Source organism: Nicrophorus vespilloides, unplaced genomic scaffold (genome assembly GCF_001412225.1).
Source record: "Nicrophorus vespilloides isolate i.1.1-1 unplaced genomic scaffold, Nicve_v1.0, whole genome shotgun sequence".
Taxonomy (NCBI): Eukaryota; Metazoa; Arthropoda; class Insecta; order Coleoptera; family Silphidae; genus Nicrophorus; species Nicrophorus vespilloides.
Window position 1 is genome coordinate 224027 of NW_017097978.1, and position 16316 is coordinate 240342.

The 16316-nt window shown below is 28.2% G+C and overlaps 2 protein-coding genes across 3 annotated transcripts; both read left to right on the forward strand.

The window, feature by feature from the left end:
- The first annotated feature begins 3971 nt into the window (after positions 1-3971).
- Positions 3972-5518, forward strand: LOC108561466 (homeobox protein Mohawk). Of its 2 annotated transcripts, XM_017919408.1 has the most exons (5): positions 3972-4117; positions 4221-4368; positions 4452-4525; positions 4580-4739; positions 4801-5518. In XM_017919408.1, exons 3-5 carry the CDS (start codon positions 4455-4457, stop codon positions 5452-5454), a joined length of 885 nt encoding a protein of 294 aa, XP_017774897.1. In that variant the 5' UTR covers positions 3972-4117; positions 4221-4368; positions 4452-4454; the 3' UTR covers positions 5455-5518. The 2 variants fall into 2 exon arrangements, with proteins under 2 accessions (XP_017774897.1, XP_017774896.1); XM_017919407.1 differs by lacking the exon at positions 4221-4368.
- A 3396-nt stretch (positions 5519-8914) lies between these two features.
- LOC108561456 lies at positions 8915-15268 on the forward strand. The gene is made up of 8 exons (XM_017919396.1): positions 8915-9002; positions 9063-9259; positions 9320-9473; positions 9526-9832; positions 13626-14057; positions 14214-14462; positions 14565-14909; positions 15015-15268. Exons 1-8 carry the CDS (start codon positions 8931-8933, stop codon positions 15266-15268), a joined length of 2010 nt encoding a protein of 669 aa, XP_017774885.1. The 5' UTR covers positions 8915-8930.
- The last annotated feature ends 1048 nt before the right edge of the window (positions 15269-16316 follow it).

Genomic DNA, 16316 nt, shown 5'->3' on the forward strand with positions numbered 1-16316 from the left:
AAGAGGTGAATTTATTTTTTTAATAAAATGACAACGAATAATAAAGATCAAGATTTTTTTATTTCTTGTAGACATGTAAACATACGGCCTTATTTCCATAATAAGCTTGTATTTTGGCTATTGGAGTGTGAATTGTCTCTGGTTTATTTACATAGACTTGACAAAATTACTCCAAATAATAAAGACGCATGATCTTAGTAGCTAATTGGTGTTACCAGTTGAAAGAAATTGGTCTGCAATAATCTGATTGTTTCACTACTTTTATTTGAATAGTGTTTCTAGTTTTAAAATACAGCCACATATCTATAAGTTACAATTTTTGTATTGATATTTAACTATATTTACATAAATAAATTCACTGGATTTCAGTGACACAGCGTCTAATCTTCTCCTTCATAAATGTTTGTCTTAAAAAAAACTCCAAAGAAAGCGTTAAACCGGGTTCAATAATTCCCCTTGTTACAGGTGATGTGTGGATAGTGATCCTGTCCTGTTGGAACCACATGTCTTCGGTATCCATACCATCCATACACAAAAACTGGGTTATTATCGATACCGTTTGTCATTTTGTTGCAAAACTCACCGTTCACTTGTTATTGTTGTGCAAAGCCGAGGAGGGTATTTAGATGCGTTGTCCTATATATTACATTTTCGTTAGATAACTAAAAATCTATAGTACTTAAAACAGGACAGAAATTAACAAAATTATTGTATTTTTATTTATAACTAAGTGAGATATATTTATTAAAAGTAACAATCATGTGTAACAAATTTAATACATATTTTTAAATGTGATGAACAATTAAACCTTTGTTTTCTTCATCACTTCATCTTCATCACTTCATATCACTATGACAAAATATTCTCATTTTCTGCTTACATGCATTTCTTTTGTACTTCTTTTAGAAAAAATATTTAATATTCATTTAATTTTTATTATCGAACAACTTCGATATAGTTCAAAAGAAACCAGTAAAGACAATTTTTATTTAAACCTGCTTAATGTTCTAAAACATAAATTAAAAACACCAGTAGCAATCAGTAGCTTCAGATTATACATGTATAAACAGAATATAGCAATTAGTGACTGTCTGATGAGACTCAGTTCGTTATTAGTTCTCTTGAAAGTCGGTTGGGGTATCATATACCCCGTCACACTACTAAAGTAACTTTTCTTGTCAATGTAATATGACAATATTTTATTTTTCATAAAATTTAGTTCATTCTTTGGACTTTATTGTTTCAATATAACTTTATTTTTTAGTTAATGTTCATGTAAAGAAATATTTATGTTAATTTAAGTTTAGTGGATTGATTTTATGTTTTAACAAACAACACTTGCTTTAATTTATATGTAAATAAAACATTTAGTAATAAAGATATAAGCATTTGTTACTGCCATAGTAACATTTTCCTTGGGGTGTGGTACCCCACAACACTAACCGTGTAACTTTTTACCACAACACTAATGTGGGTAAATAAAAATACTGTTTATTTATTTTATATTTAATTTATATCACTTTTATCATTTTGATTTTACATTATATTATATTATTTTATGATTATCATAATTCTTTATATATATTTACTAGCAGATGCTGCATGTGTTGCAACCAGTTTTCATTTATTTTATTCTTTTACTACTGCTGTAGCCGAATTAATATGCTATACGATATAATTACAAAACGTTTGGATGTAAATAAACTGATTCATACCAAATGTTACTATTGTCTGTTGTTGCTATATTTTAATATTTTTGTTAGTTGGGACAACTCTTCAATATTTAATCACTATTACTAGTATATTACCAGAAAATGTTTTTTAAAATTAAACAAAAGTAGACTAATATATAAAGACTTGTAATGTGTTGTCACACTTATATGATATATTTTTCAATTGGATGATTACAGGAACAAGGGTCTAACCGGAACCCACTTAGTTTACAATGGCTTGAATCAGAACCCGTTTTTTATGGGTTCAAAAAACCGTCAATTTAATTGATCCAAAAAGATAATTAGCATAATAAACATCGTTTATTTATTTTTAATTATGTAAGTTTAAGTGTTTTAATAAATATTATTATATTATTAAGATTTACACTTATTATTAATGTTCGAATTTACTTTGTATTGTGATTTTTGTAATTAAACTTTTGCGAATAAAAAAATAAATTAACTTGACTAGCTGATGATGATGCTTGGTCTTCATCAGAAACTATTCCTTATTTATTTTAATTCATTTGTTTAACATCTTCAGATACTGTCAACAAATATAAATTCTTTGTTAAAGGATATAATAACAAAAAAGTTTTTGATTAATAATCAGTAAATATTTCTAAACTTTATTACCAATTTTTCCCTCTTTCAATGAATGTTGTCGAGGCGCATTTTGGGTTTATTTGACTACTTATATATGATATAATTTCCTTTGGGAATATTGGTTTCATTTGAATGTATATTTGCAATAGACAAGATACATAAGATTCAACTTCCTTGTCTTCTTTCGTTCAGACTTTTACTGGAAGCGGTTTAAAAATTGTTCAGGAATGATCTTCACCACGTGACGTTGCGTATCGGAGGAAATCTTTTCTGCGGTTGTTTTACAGTTGTTGTTTTGGTGTAATTTTGAAATATTCTATCTGAATTTAAAGATTTAATACAAGTGAACAAATCTTAAACATTTCCTGTTTTGTGTGTTTCTGAGTGAAGTGCCAAGGAGAAATTTGTATTTTCTGCGTCAGGTCGACCTCGACAGATCCAGAAATCTTGGTTAGATTTTAATTACTAATTGTTTACATGATTCCTAATATTTGTTATATAATAATGGTGATTTTATAAATTTCGCCAGTCTTGAGCATAACGATATAATTAGGAGTGGTATGACGAAAGGTCTAAGTATTGCTCGATTTTAGTATAGTTTCTAGATTATTACGCGGAAGTCAAGAACGTCTTGAATATTTCTTCTGTTTTTGGGAAAGTAAGCGGTATCATCTGTTGATAAATAATTTTGATTTTTGCATAAAAAACTTTCAAATCTCTTTCTCTGTAGCTAGCCTATAGCTCCAATGCTGATGTCTAGCATTCTAATCGCCACCTGCATTGAAACGAGATCTTTCATAACAAAAATGAATTAGTGACTTTCTATATTTGTGAGTTATGACTTAAGAAAAGGAAATATAACTTTATCATTAATATTTTCTATTCGTGATATTGCTATGCGTTGTTTCTTATCAACTACTTTTCTCTAAACAAATAAATTAATTTGCATAAGTTTTATACAGAACAGTAGTTTGGTTTAAAAATATATGTAAAGTATTGCTAATATTTCCATTTGTATTTTTTTATTATTTCTTACAATTGTCATTAACTTAAATATATTATTTTGTAATAAAATAAATAATGTTAATGTAAATAACGAATGAAAATAAATTATTTTGATTTTGTACGTTTACAAGTGAAATAAAACAATAAATATGTTTAGACATTTCAATGTAGAGCATTTATTATTCTTATATTTGTTAGAATTAATGAAAATCGAGAGTAAAAAAGATTATTCGAGAGAAAAGTTTCAAAAATAGAACTTTTATTTTGAGTAGATTCTCATAGATGGATGCACTATATACAAATTCAACTGTGTTATACAAAATGTAAATGTTAAATGATTACATTAAAATGTAATATTGCACCACATTGATCAACATGATATACAATTTTAAATTTAAGAAAGTTTAACAATATTTTGATATTTAATAGAAAATGCAACGGATATGATTTTAATAGCAAAATTGTTATGATCACGTGTATTGCAAGTTTATTTAATGTAAATTAGATTTGTATGCCCTCTCGTTAATATGGAATAATTTTCGATGTCCAGAAGCAAATTCTCATATGAATGCGACGAATCACATATACACATACAGACAAACTCCATGCGGGAGATGTTTCTGAAAATAAAACTGTGTTGCAGTTCAGATGTCCCCAGATCTGTTGTCTCAGTTGTAAAGTACTTATGACACTGTTTGCATAAAAATACATCGAAAAGTGCCGTGAAATTAGAGAAAACATTAAACTAAACCACCGGGAAACACCTACTGCGACAGTGAAAATTACAGTAAAGAGTACGTATTCCGAGTTGAATTAATTACATAAAATATCATGTTTTTTATCTCGTTTTCCTGTTTGCACTAAACATAAAATAATTTCATCTATTACGAATTGAAGATCGAGCGTAATTCTCGCTTATGGGCGGACAGTAGATACTTCGAATTCAATTTCGGAAGCTCCAGAACTGGAAACACGTAAATTTACAAGGTGTAGCAGACTCCCATCTTGTTTTTTTTCTCTCCTATTACCCAACACGAGAGATCATGTTAGTTCTATTTATATAACTCCAAGTATTTTCCCATTATTTTCTTGCACTTAAGTAGAAAAAATAAATCTATTCAAAATTAGGTCATGGATTCGAGAACCATGGATGGCATGAGGGATCGGGCTAGAAGACCCGTCAGAACGAAACGCTACAGCAGGTCAGAGTAAAAATTATTTTTAGAGAAGATTTGTTGAATAATAAATGCAAATAGGAGGGCTTTTGGCGAAGAACGACGGCCGCCAAAGAGACTCTTCACTCCTGAAATCAAGAGATTCCTGAAAGACTGGCTTATAAGGCGCAGAGACAATCCGTATCCGAATCGGGATGAAAAGAAAACATTGGCGATCCAAACCGGATTAACTTACATTCAAGTAAGATTAAAAAATATATTTATTATTGGTAATTATATTTCGAATGTAATGTGTTGATTAGGTATGCAATTGGTTTGCGAATTGGAGGAGAAAACTGAAAAACGCCGGCAAAGAACCGCAACGCAAAACTTGGGGTCATCTGATAAAAACCTACAACAATCAGGTGCAGGGAAACGTCGAGCATTTCAGCATATGCTCAGATGACAGTATATGGCACGAAATGGAAAACAATTCCTCAGATTTTGAACAGAAAACGTATGAGTACGATCGAAAAGCTTACGATTTCAGCTACAAACCGAAAGAGGAGTACGTGGTGCAAAGGAACCACGGTTCGGATATACAAACGTTCTACATAAGTTCAACGACGGAACCGGAACCTGAAAATCCGTTCGCACAGCATAAATACAAGAATCATATTATGGAAAAGTATTTGAAGGATTGCCAGAAGCCGGACAATGTCTCGAGTAAAGTTAATGGTGAAACAGAGAAACCGTCGATGATTTCGAGATGGCTTGAGAGTGCAGTAAATTTTAAACCGAGCCAAAACAATTATCTGGATTGGACTTACGAGAAGATCGAGAAAAAGAGGCCCAAGAAAACAGCAAACAACAATAATACAATCATTATTAACAACAATGATCAGCAGCAGCACGGGAAGGAAGAGTTGGATGCTGCCGAAGCTTTGACTACTTTAGCGAACGCGCACAAGTTCTGATCGATTGGGGATTTTCATAGAAAAAGAACATTTGTGCATTTCTTTGTTTCAATAGAGTGGTTATGGGAGCATTTGATATTTATTTATGTTTTTCTTCGTTATTTATTTCAATAGTTTCCATTTTATATGTTTTTTTTTTGTTTCTATTCATTTACTAATTAATACTGTGATCGTGTGAATATTGTTATCCATTTACAATGTATTATTATCTAAAACAGGTTTTGTTAAAAAAATAAATAAATAAACTTTTTTTTTGCTTTGTTACAAATAAATATTTATGTTTTTGTATTGTTAATATTCCAAATTTTATCATTAAATAATATTAATAACATAAATATAACAAAATTCATAAAATAAATTAATATTAAAGTGAAAACTATTAATGATAATTTCTTTAAAAGATATTTATTTCCGATAAGTTTTTTCTTCAATTTAATTAAATTGTTAAATAAAAAGTTAAACTTTGATTTATTTTAGTACATAACTTATTTATAATATACAATTAAAATTAAAAATATGAAAATTATACAAAGAGGAGAATTATCATTCATAGAATATATGATGTTCGAGTTATATATATTTAATAAACAATAAACCATGTTTTCTAATTTTATAATATTGATTTTATAATTATATTATTACAAAAGTTTTCAGTTCAATTGTATCATCATCCTCTTGTACGTACCAAATATGATACTCCTTTTCGTAAAGTAAAAATAATAATAATAATTTATTATTTTTACAAAATACAAATACAAAAGAAAAAAAGTATATTCGATACATAAATAAATTGTAACATAAAAAAATATATTAATAGACTGGCCAAAGGGCTAACAACCGAGGTCGTAAAAATAATATTTTTCCTAAAATATTAATTTCCAAGTTCAATTACATTATTACAATTTTTTTTGTATTGAAAAATTATCCAAATTTCATTCACAAAAATAAAAAGTATATAGACTAATATAAACACATACAATAAGACTGTTAATGCAATATATAGAGGATTTACAAAAATAAGTGCAAATTAGTATGTAAATTATCTGTTATAATATATTTATTTTAATGATAATAAATTTTACTTTACTAATAATTAAATAACAATTAGTATTAAGAATAATATAACTGTGATAATTTAATTAGTTGTGTATAAAAATTGTAATACATATGACAAAGTCAATGTATATCTATAATATCATATAATATTAGAAAGACCTATGGCCAATAACCCTTTGGAGCAGATCCATGTGTTTGTTTTTTATTTTCTTGTTATAATAATGTTATTTTTTTCGAGTATGTACTATGATTTGTTACAAAAAATGTTATTATTATTATTATTAGAATGTTTAACAAATAATTTATGTCAGAAAACTTATAATTATTATATTATCTTACAATTGCGATATATTTTATTAGAATACGCAATTATGATATTATTTTTCTTAAAGGATAATTAAATGTTACAATATGGTGCAACAATTAGATGAAAAATATTAAAAGAACAAAATATAAAAGCTCACATTAAAATTTAAAAAAAAAATGAGTTGCAGAAGTTTCATCCAATCATACATTTGTTTCAACAATCAGCTCATAGGTTAGTTTGCATAATTATTTCATCGTCAAATCCAATAAATCTGAAGTTTATGGTATTACAATGTTCACATACTTTATTCTACATTTACCAGTTTTAAGATAGTATAAATATAGTCCAAAAACCATTTTTGTCAATAGTTTTTTCACATGCGTAACATATTAATATCAGTTTATGGAATTGTTTCTTTGAAAAAAAAACTCACTGCCTTACACATAAAGACTTCAGCATCAAATACTATTAACTCGGGTTTTCATAAATATGTTCATGGTTCAAATTTATCGTAACACATTTTTATCTTAAAATTATATAAAAAAATATTTGATTATAATTAACATTTTCCTATTAAATATTGGATTTTGAGACCACGGGCATAAATATAAAATGAGGAGCCAACTAAAAAAAATGTGAGAACGGGGTAATTAACACTCTTTGGTGGCCCCAAATTTCGTGGGGCACCGGACATTCAACCGATTGCAGCGACGCTTTTGATACACTTAGCCTGTGTCGCATGGATATAATTACGGCAGCTTTGGTCTTTGTACTTATTCAAGGGTTCTATAAAAACATATGAAAGCCGCTCCGATGACAAGAGGAACCGAAGGAATCTCGGACAGTTAATACATAATATATAGAATTGCAGAGATAATAACATTAAAACGGTGGCAATCGCAAGCCCGACAACCGAAATTCCGATGTTCGAAATCTTAATAAGATTATTAATTGTTGTTATTTACTGTTAATAACATAAACTAATTGTATTATATAATATTTCTTATTCTTAAGTTTTAAAATGAATAAGTCAACGAAAAAAAATACAATAATAATTAATATTATTTATTGTTATTAAGAATAAATAACAACAATTAATAATCGGGCAAAAGAGCCATTGACCTAGGTCTTAAAAGTATTTTTTCATTATCCATCGTACCTATTAAAATATAATAAAATAATTTAAAAATTTATTGTAGAAATTATAATAATAAGAGACACTGTTGGGATTTCGATTGTCGGGATTATGGTAGTCGGGATTTCGATATATTCGGGATTTCGATATAGTCGGGATTTTGATTGTCGGGATTATGGTAGTCGGGATTTCGATACACTCGGGATTTCGAACGGGCTTTTAATAGACGGTCTTTCGGTTGTCGGGCTTACGATATAGACCCATATTAAAAGGTATAAGAATATAAAGTAATATACAACCAAATAAACACCTAAATCTGTTAGTTCGCATAGTCCGGAAAACTGTCAATATATACAACAATAAACTGCATAAAAAGAGACAAAGGCTTTATAAAGAAAAAAAGTTTTTTAGAACAATTAAATTTTTGTTTGTTTCAAATTTTCAAACTGCACAATACCAAATCCGTACCAAATCCAGACAAATAAAAATTACACTATGCAATGTATTTGGTATGTAAATAATATTTGTAGTTTGTAAAACTATTGAAAACAACGTATACATTCATTACATTTATGAATTTATTATGCTAAAACACATATTTAAATCAACTTTACTAATAAACAATATTAATTTCATTACAGTAATTTCAATAATTGCTGTGTCATAAATTAAATAGTTAACAAGCTTAGAGAACTTATAAAATTCAATATTTTTAAATTGATTTATTTTTAAAATATTAAAAATGGATAGGTTTAAAAAAATTACATCATTATTACACTAAAATAGTTAATGTTAATAATCAGAATTAACTACTTGTAAATATTTTTGTTTGATTCATTTTATAATAAATATTATTATTGTGATATGGGAATACACATACAACTCAAATATTATGTATAAAAAGTTGCATATGAATGAATCAGGTATATCGCCAGGCAACGAAATAGTAAACAAAACAGTTCCAAAGGCTTGTAGAAAATGTTAACTAGGCGAGACAAAATTTTAGTAAGACCGTGGGAAGACAGGAAATACGAAAATCATTTGAGAAAAGTAATTTTCAAGTGACATTTTATTACAAGAAATTGTTCACCTATACAACTTCAATTTCAGATCCAATCAGCGCTTCCGGTAATTGATAATAGGACACCACCAACAAGAGAACACGTATCGACTAAGCTGAAGAAGAAGCAGAAGGAGGTCGAGAGAATAGCCAAAATCGAAGTTGAAAATTTAAACTTACTGAGAAAAATGAATTTCATAATGCGAACCAATAGAGTCGACAATTATTGGACAAAACCACTGCCAAAGTATGTTTAAAATGTTAAATTCTAAATTACAATAAATTTGTCTAAAATTAAACGTTTTAGTTTCCTGAATCGAGTTACTATTTACGAGACGCCAAAGAAATTTAAACTGGAAGAAGATTTCGCTGATTTGCAGTTAAAACGCGAACCGAGTACAGATCACTTAAGAAAATCAAAGTGTTCCGCATGTTCACCGAAAAAATATCAAAAATATACTGTAAAAATACAAAATATGTAAATGCACAATTTACCAATTGCACTATTTTTAGATTTGCGAAGGTAGAGTACCTTGGGAACCACAGCGTGGTCAAGTCGGAAGAGGTAGAAGCAAATCAGTTCCATCGAGGGAAAATACATTGCCGATGATTTCTGAGAAGCCAAAGAAGAAGAAGCCAAAATCTACGGAATCTATTAAAAAGATGCGTAGCTTTGAAGACTGCATTACTAATAATCCACAAAAGTTGGTGCTCACTAGCGGTTCTTTGAAGCTATCTTTAAATTTTCCTTCGGACACCCAAATTAAATTACACAGCGGTCCTTCGGAGAAAGTATTAATAGGTGGGGCGATTTGCAATTGTAATTTTTTAAAATATAAATCTGTTACTAAATAATTAATAAATCAGATTTCAAGAATTAATAACGTACTATTTTTTTTACGTTCTCCAAATTTCTTGTTAAAACAAATATATTATTGTAATACAAACGAATTAGAAAAAAAGCATTGGTGAAAGTTATAGTAAGTTTCTTTTATTGAAATTTAAATAAGACTAAGGCCAATATTACTCTGATTAGATTTATTCATTTATTTATATAGAATGTATTGTTGTTTTTTTTTGTGGGTTATATTTTATAATAATAATTATAAATTACCAAAAAACAAGATATAAATAAAAAGAGAAAAATACATTATATATTTAAATTTATGTTATGCATTAAATAATCTGGAAGCTAGTGACATAGAAATGTATTAACTTTTAGAAAATGTAAATAATACTAATCAAATGACTTTTTAACAGGAATTTACGAATTAAATTATATAGAAGAGAAAATGTTGTACAATATTGCTTTGCTAAGTTACACGTATTGCTTAATTCTAAGCGAATTAATATTAATGAGATAGTATGCTGCAAAATGTATCTTCCACTTGAAACATTTTGAGAGAATATATTTTTTGCACGATATTTATTATTGTCGGAATATGTACAAATTATAATACATTTAATTTGTACTTAATAGTTTCTACTTTATAAATATGTGTAATGAGCATTATAGGTACAACTTATATTCGTGTGGCATAATCCTTTGAGTTTTATTGAGTTTAAACTTTTATTGGATTATTATAATAATTGTTATTATATTTTAGATTATTTTACTTACTGTTTTTTTATCCTTCAGTGCTTCCATATGGATATCTTCGTGAATTCTTCTGTTTTTAATGTACCGTGGAGCACCATGCACCAACAATGACAACTAAATCATTTTATTATTTTTTTTTTCTCACTGAACAACAAAATTAAACATCACAAAATTATTATTTAATTAATAAGTTTAAGTATTACTATGTAGTACTGTGTTAAAAATGTAGTATAAACATTAATTAAGTACTATTTTACATAGTCTGGAATTCCCGAGATTTTTTTATATTTTGAATTGACCCGGGAAAATATCATTACGTGTTATTACTTTTATAATATTTGGTTTCCATTAATGTGTTTATTTTGTTCCAAGTTTTTATTTTCTGCAATTACAGTAAGAGCTCGTTTAGCGGTGATTCGATATACGGATTTACTCGAAGTGACCATAATATCAAAATTTGGAAACATTTTTTGTAGTTGCAGGTAATATAAAATTACAATTAATATAAATAAAAAAAAGTACAAATAAATGGAAGTAATTATTTCAATTAAAATATCTTTTAATTTAATTATATTAAAAATGTTAATATTTACATTTCATTTATCCCATCAGTTGGTAACAAATATAAATTATCTTTACTTGACATCTTATCAATATTTTCGAAATCATCAAGATTCCTTGAAGCTTTCTTTGCAAACTCTATGCTCATTTTTCTGGTGTATATCATCATGACGCTTTGGATAAGAGGTGCCGATAAAAAATTAATCTTGTCCGATGCACTTATAATAAATAAATATATACGAAATATTTTGCAAATGTAGATTTTCATGCTTTGTCCAAGAAATTGCCGTCCTGAAGTTTGTACGGTCCAGTAGATACATTGTTTTCCGTAAAATAATTAACATTATGTTGTTGCCGTTGTTTCTGAGGAAGAGCGGCAAAGAAATTGCATTCCGCGAAGTCCATCAGTTCTTTAACCTGTGAGTTATCGATTTGAACTAATGGATGTATTTGCTAATCAGGTAATTACAACTCACATAATTCGATTGTCTGATTACCTGAGTTGTCTGATTAGCCATCAAACAAATACTAAACAACGTCTTCAAACTTCAAACATAGGCTTTATAAGCTTGATACTGCCGTCTATACGTGAGGGTACTTCTGGGACTTCCCTCATATATATGTAATTCATAACAATATTTTTTTATAATGCTTTTTACATAATTTTTAAATAAAATAATAAATTATACATATTATAATAACTTTGAAATTTATGCTAAAGGATGTTTAGTATCTATAAGTTTTCTGAATTGGCCCATCAGACTCGCAAATTCATCATTGAATATCCACCTGAGGTTCAAAAATAATGTAGGATATACAACAATCTTTCAGACTCCTTCGTAACTCCTTCCTCTAATCCTTATTTACTTTAAGATAATGTAATTTGCGTACGAACATAACGCCCCGTATAAATTTTGTAAACATATTTGGATAAACTAAAAGAAAGAAACACAAAGGTCTTATCACTGATCAAAAGAGTTTAATTTTATTAATAGATAATAATAATATAGACAAATGAATAAAAAATGAATACGAATTTATTAAACCGTTAGAAAGAATTAAAGTAATTAATTAATTAAGTAATTATATAAAATTTAGCTAAAAGTTTCTAAACTAAGTATAAATGATGCATAACGTAACATTATAAAAATCAGATAGTTCTTGCATGAATGACTGAATATCCCATTTAGGATTCTAGAAGAACAGAGAAAAAAACTCACCCTCGATATCGATGGTTAACCGGTTTTACCTACCAGTAATTATTTTATTTTGACACGGAAATTAAAAATGATCTTGCACTCGTCGATCTCCAAAAAATGAAGTTCTTCAATAGTAAGTCAAAAATTAGTGTAGGAAGGAATCTCTTTGATTTTGCATAACAGACATAGATCATCCTATTAGAATCTACCATTACTAAAACTATTATCTGATAATGGTATAACTGACACTGAAATAATTTATATTCGAACAAATGTTGTGAAGTCTTAAATGCAATATTCCTAATTAGTTTTATTTATACATAAGAGCTTTTATTGAGAAGTCAAGTGTTGATCTTATGAATTATTAACTAAGAGTTAAATTCTCCTCTTAAGTTAATAATTAAGAAGTAAATGCTCTTCCCTGGACTCTCCTAGTAAGACCATGCTCGCACTGCAACCCTCCAACTAAGACTATGTTCTTCTTTTGGCACTCCAACTAAGTCTATGTTATTCCCTCGGCCCTCCAATTAAGAATATGTTGGTATTTCCTAAATATGTATATGTGGAAGAAGGCGGTTGAGATAAAATAGACGCAACTACGATTTTATGTGTAATCGTTCTTTGGAATATTCTACAAGTTATTCTAAATAATCACGTACAAGTATCCAAGTTTGTATATTTGATGAATACGTGAAATATGCTTTGTATTAATTAAGATAAAAGTGATAGACCTTACAAATAAAGATATTAATTATACAATAGATGATAATAAAATGGTCGTCTCGCCGACCATTTTATTATCAGTTCTCGTAATTTATTTACTAAATACTATCTACATTGCTTTTAATTTCTATCTTTATCAACCAGTCCATGAAATATGCGTTGGTATTCTTGATTTGTAAAAAGTTTATAATCTTATTTTGTTGTTAAATTAAATTACGCTATTAATAATATACCATTACTTATGGGTCAATTACCTTATTAAACTATTTAAAACTAATGAAAGCGCCTTTCCACAAAAAAATCAAACCCAATTAGTTCTCAATTTTTGTTTTTAAAATTAAAATATTCCTTTTTTACGGTCCAGTTAAGCAAATTCATTTGACTCGGTATATAAACCGAAATTCTTTGTACAATAATTAGTTCTAAGCCAACTCCCACAAAGCAACTATCAATAAAAATAAACATACAAAAATGTTTCTAAAGGTAATCAATAAACTTATATATTTTTAAATTTATGTTTTAATTTATAGTATTTCAGTTATTCGGATTGTTACTAATCTCGACAGCAATTTTGTCTGAATATCAAGAGAAAACTGACAAACATGTTGATTACTTTGCCCCAGTTAAATACACCTATTCTTATGGTGTAGAAGATTTCAAGACCGGTGATTACAAAATGCACAAAGAAGAAAGAAATGGAGATGTTGTTAAAGGGGAATACCGAATTGCTGATCCCGATGGATCAATTCGAACTGTCACTTATACAGCCGACAAAGAACATGGATTTCAAGCTATTGTTAAACAGTCGGTACCATTTGCAGACTCTCATACAATGAATACAACTCACAATACCGAAGATTTCCATGAACAAAATGAAAAATCGTTTTCTCAATATGAGCCTCATTCTTATGGATCAGTTGAATCAGATAACAATGACTTCAATGAACAATCAATTAATGAAGGTAATAATTTACAAAAATTTACCAATCATATGAATCACGTCAATGAGGATAAGAGAGGAAAGCAAGAAATTAATCAACATGTTTATAACAATAGTCCAAGAAATTTAAAAATACAGTCCAATCAACATAAACATAATTTGAAAGAAGTTGTTGCAGTTAAAGAGTTATCAAAGAAGCAAAACTACAATTTCCAAATTGATGGTACAGAAATAACTCAAAATCATGAGGATGCGTTCCATGTTGGACAACATAATTATGAAGCTAGTGCCGCTGAAGAATTATATTATGCACCACCTCTTATTAAAATTCCTAAAGTGGAAATTAATGGTAAATTATATAAGAATAATATGAACGCAGAACAAAACTTTGCAACTCAATCATACTACATTCCTGTTGATTATGAAGGTAATAATCAAAATAATTTTAAACAAAATACTAATAATATACAATCATCTGAAATTCCTCGCGAAAATTCTCTTGATTCAAAACAAACAGTGACAAAATTAGGTTATCCTAACCAATATTACGTTAAAAATGCCAAGCAAGATTTCCAAGAATTGATTTATCAACCACAACATTTCAATATTAAAAATGAAGATATTTTCAAGCAAGTAGATAATAATAAACAAGGATTATCGTATCAAACAGTTAGTACGAAATCTGATGAAACCCTGAAGTCAACTCAAGATTTAGTAAAATCTCAATCTTCAATTGGATTCCAAAGCAAATCTTATACCAAACAGCAGCAAGGAAATCAAAAACAAGCAGTTTCATATCAAAGTGTTATGAATGGAAAACAATCACCAGTGGGAAAACATGACAAATATTATCAAGGAGCTAAGAATAATCAAGGTACGTTATCTACAAAAGCGAAGCAACTTCAAATGAGAAATATGAAGACAGAAAATAACGGTTATAAAAACATAGAAAATTACTCAAGTGGAGTAAAATTTTCAGAATATACTACCAATGTTCAAAAACAAGCCAAAAATCATATGGTTAAAAATCCAATGCAATCGAAGAAACAGTTTAAATATCCAGAATATGTTAACAAACAATACAAAATGCTAAGTTACTATATTCAACCAAGCAATTTAAAAATGTATTCCATGCCAAATTATGAATCATATGTTTTTGATGATGGTTCCAAATCTATTCATGAAATTCAAGGATATCCAACACTCCAATTGGAGGAAAAGGACAGACTTTAATTGCTGGAGTCGTTAAACGTTTATGTGTTATCTACTGTTTTTGTATTTGTTGTTATAATTATTTCTTATGAGTTTAAAATAAATGTATACAAAATTTATTATTTTAAAATTATTATAATGCTGAAGTTGATATTGGAACTTTGCAAATGTCACCTGGACAGATTTCTAACTACATCCTGCTTCGTCTAATTATTGTTTACTTTATATTGTATATTATTTTTGACGAATAAATATATTTATTAAAATAAAAAAACAAATTGACAAACATGATTTTGAATAATTCATCCCGCGCCTCGCATAAATTTAAACAAGTTTTACTTGTTCCCGATTGATGACAATATTAGTACACACATTCTTTTCAAGTCTTAACTCTCTTTTTGTATAGTTTCTGGTTACCCTATACGAATTATTTCTGTATTGGAAATTTTGAACTAGTCGCAACTAGTTTACAAAGGTATGATTCTCAAAGAATGTACACTCGGTCCTCTTTTTATGCGGTTTTGAAGTTATGCGGTTTTTATTTCAAGAAGCATTTTTTTTAAATAACTATTTTGGGCCATTTTGACAAGTTTTGACACAAATTGGCAAACCATTTAATCGAAAAAGATGATAATTCTGAACGAGCATTCAAGTTTCAACGCGAGCTTCAGAATTGCAGATGAGCCCTACGCACCAGTTAAGTAGGTGACACTTTTGATGAACTTTTAAATCCTGATTGCAAACGTATAAAATTACAATACAAAATATACTAAATATCAATATTGGTTTCTTTGTTAACTAACGAAAATAACCTTCAGTAATAATCGGGATTAACATATAAATATAAATAAATTTCGAGGAAAAAATGTTACGAGCAATTTCTGAAATTCATAAATTATAAATTCTGCGGTCATTCCATAAAACAAACATGGAAAGCAAATCAAAGCGTATATTTTCGGTCGCTGTGGCTTTAACTGAGAGTAATGGATGCAAAGAAAGCTTGAGTTTAAGAAAATCAACAAATTGATTATTTGATTATAGCTCAATAAGCATTGAAACGATATTATTA

Coding starts and splice junctions, on each gene's coding strand:
- LOC108561466 (XM_017919408.1), top strand. CDS start 4,455: ATGGATTCGAGAACCATGGATGGCATGAGGGATCGGGCTAGAAGACCC. Junction 4,526..4,579: donor AGAACGAAACGCTACAGCAG/GTCAGAGTAAAA, acceptor AAATGCAAATAG/GAGGGCTTTTGGCGAAGAAC. Junction 4,740..4,800: donor CCGGATTAACTTACATTCAA/GTAAGATTAAAA, acceptor TGTGTTGATTAG/GTATGCAATTGGTTTGCGAA.
- LOC108561456 (XM_017919396.1), top strand. CDS start 8,931: ATGTTAACTAGGCGAGACAAAATTTTAGTAAGACCGTGGGAAGACAGG. Junction 9,003..9,062: donor ACGAAAATCATTTGAGAAAA/GTAATTTTCAAG, acceptor CTTCAATTTCAG/ATCCAATCAGCGCTTCCGGT. Junction 9,474..9,525: donor AAAAATATCAAAAATATACT/GTAAAAATACAA, acceptor CACTATTTTTAG/ATTTGCGAAGGTAGAGTACC.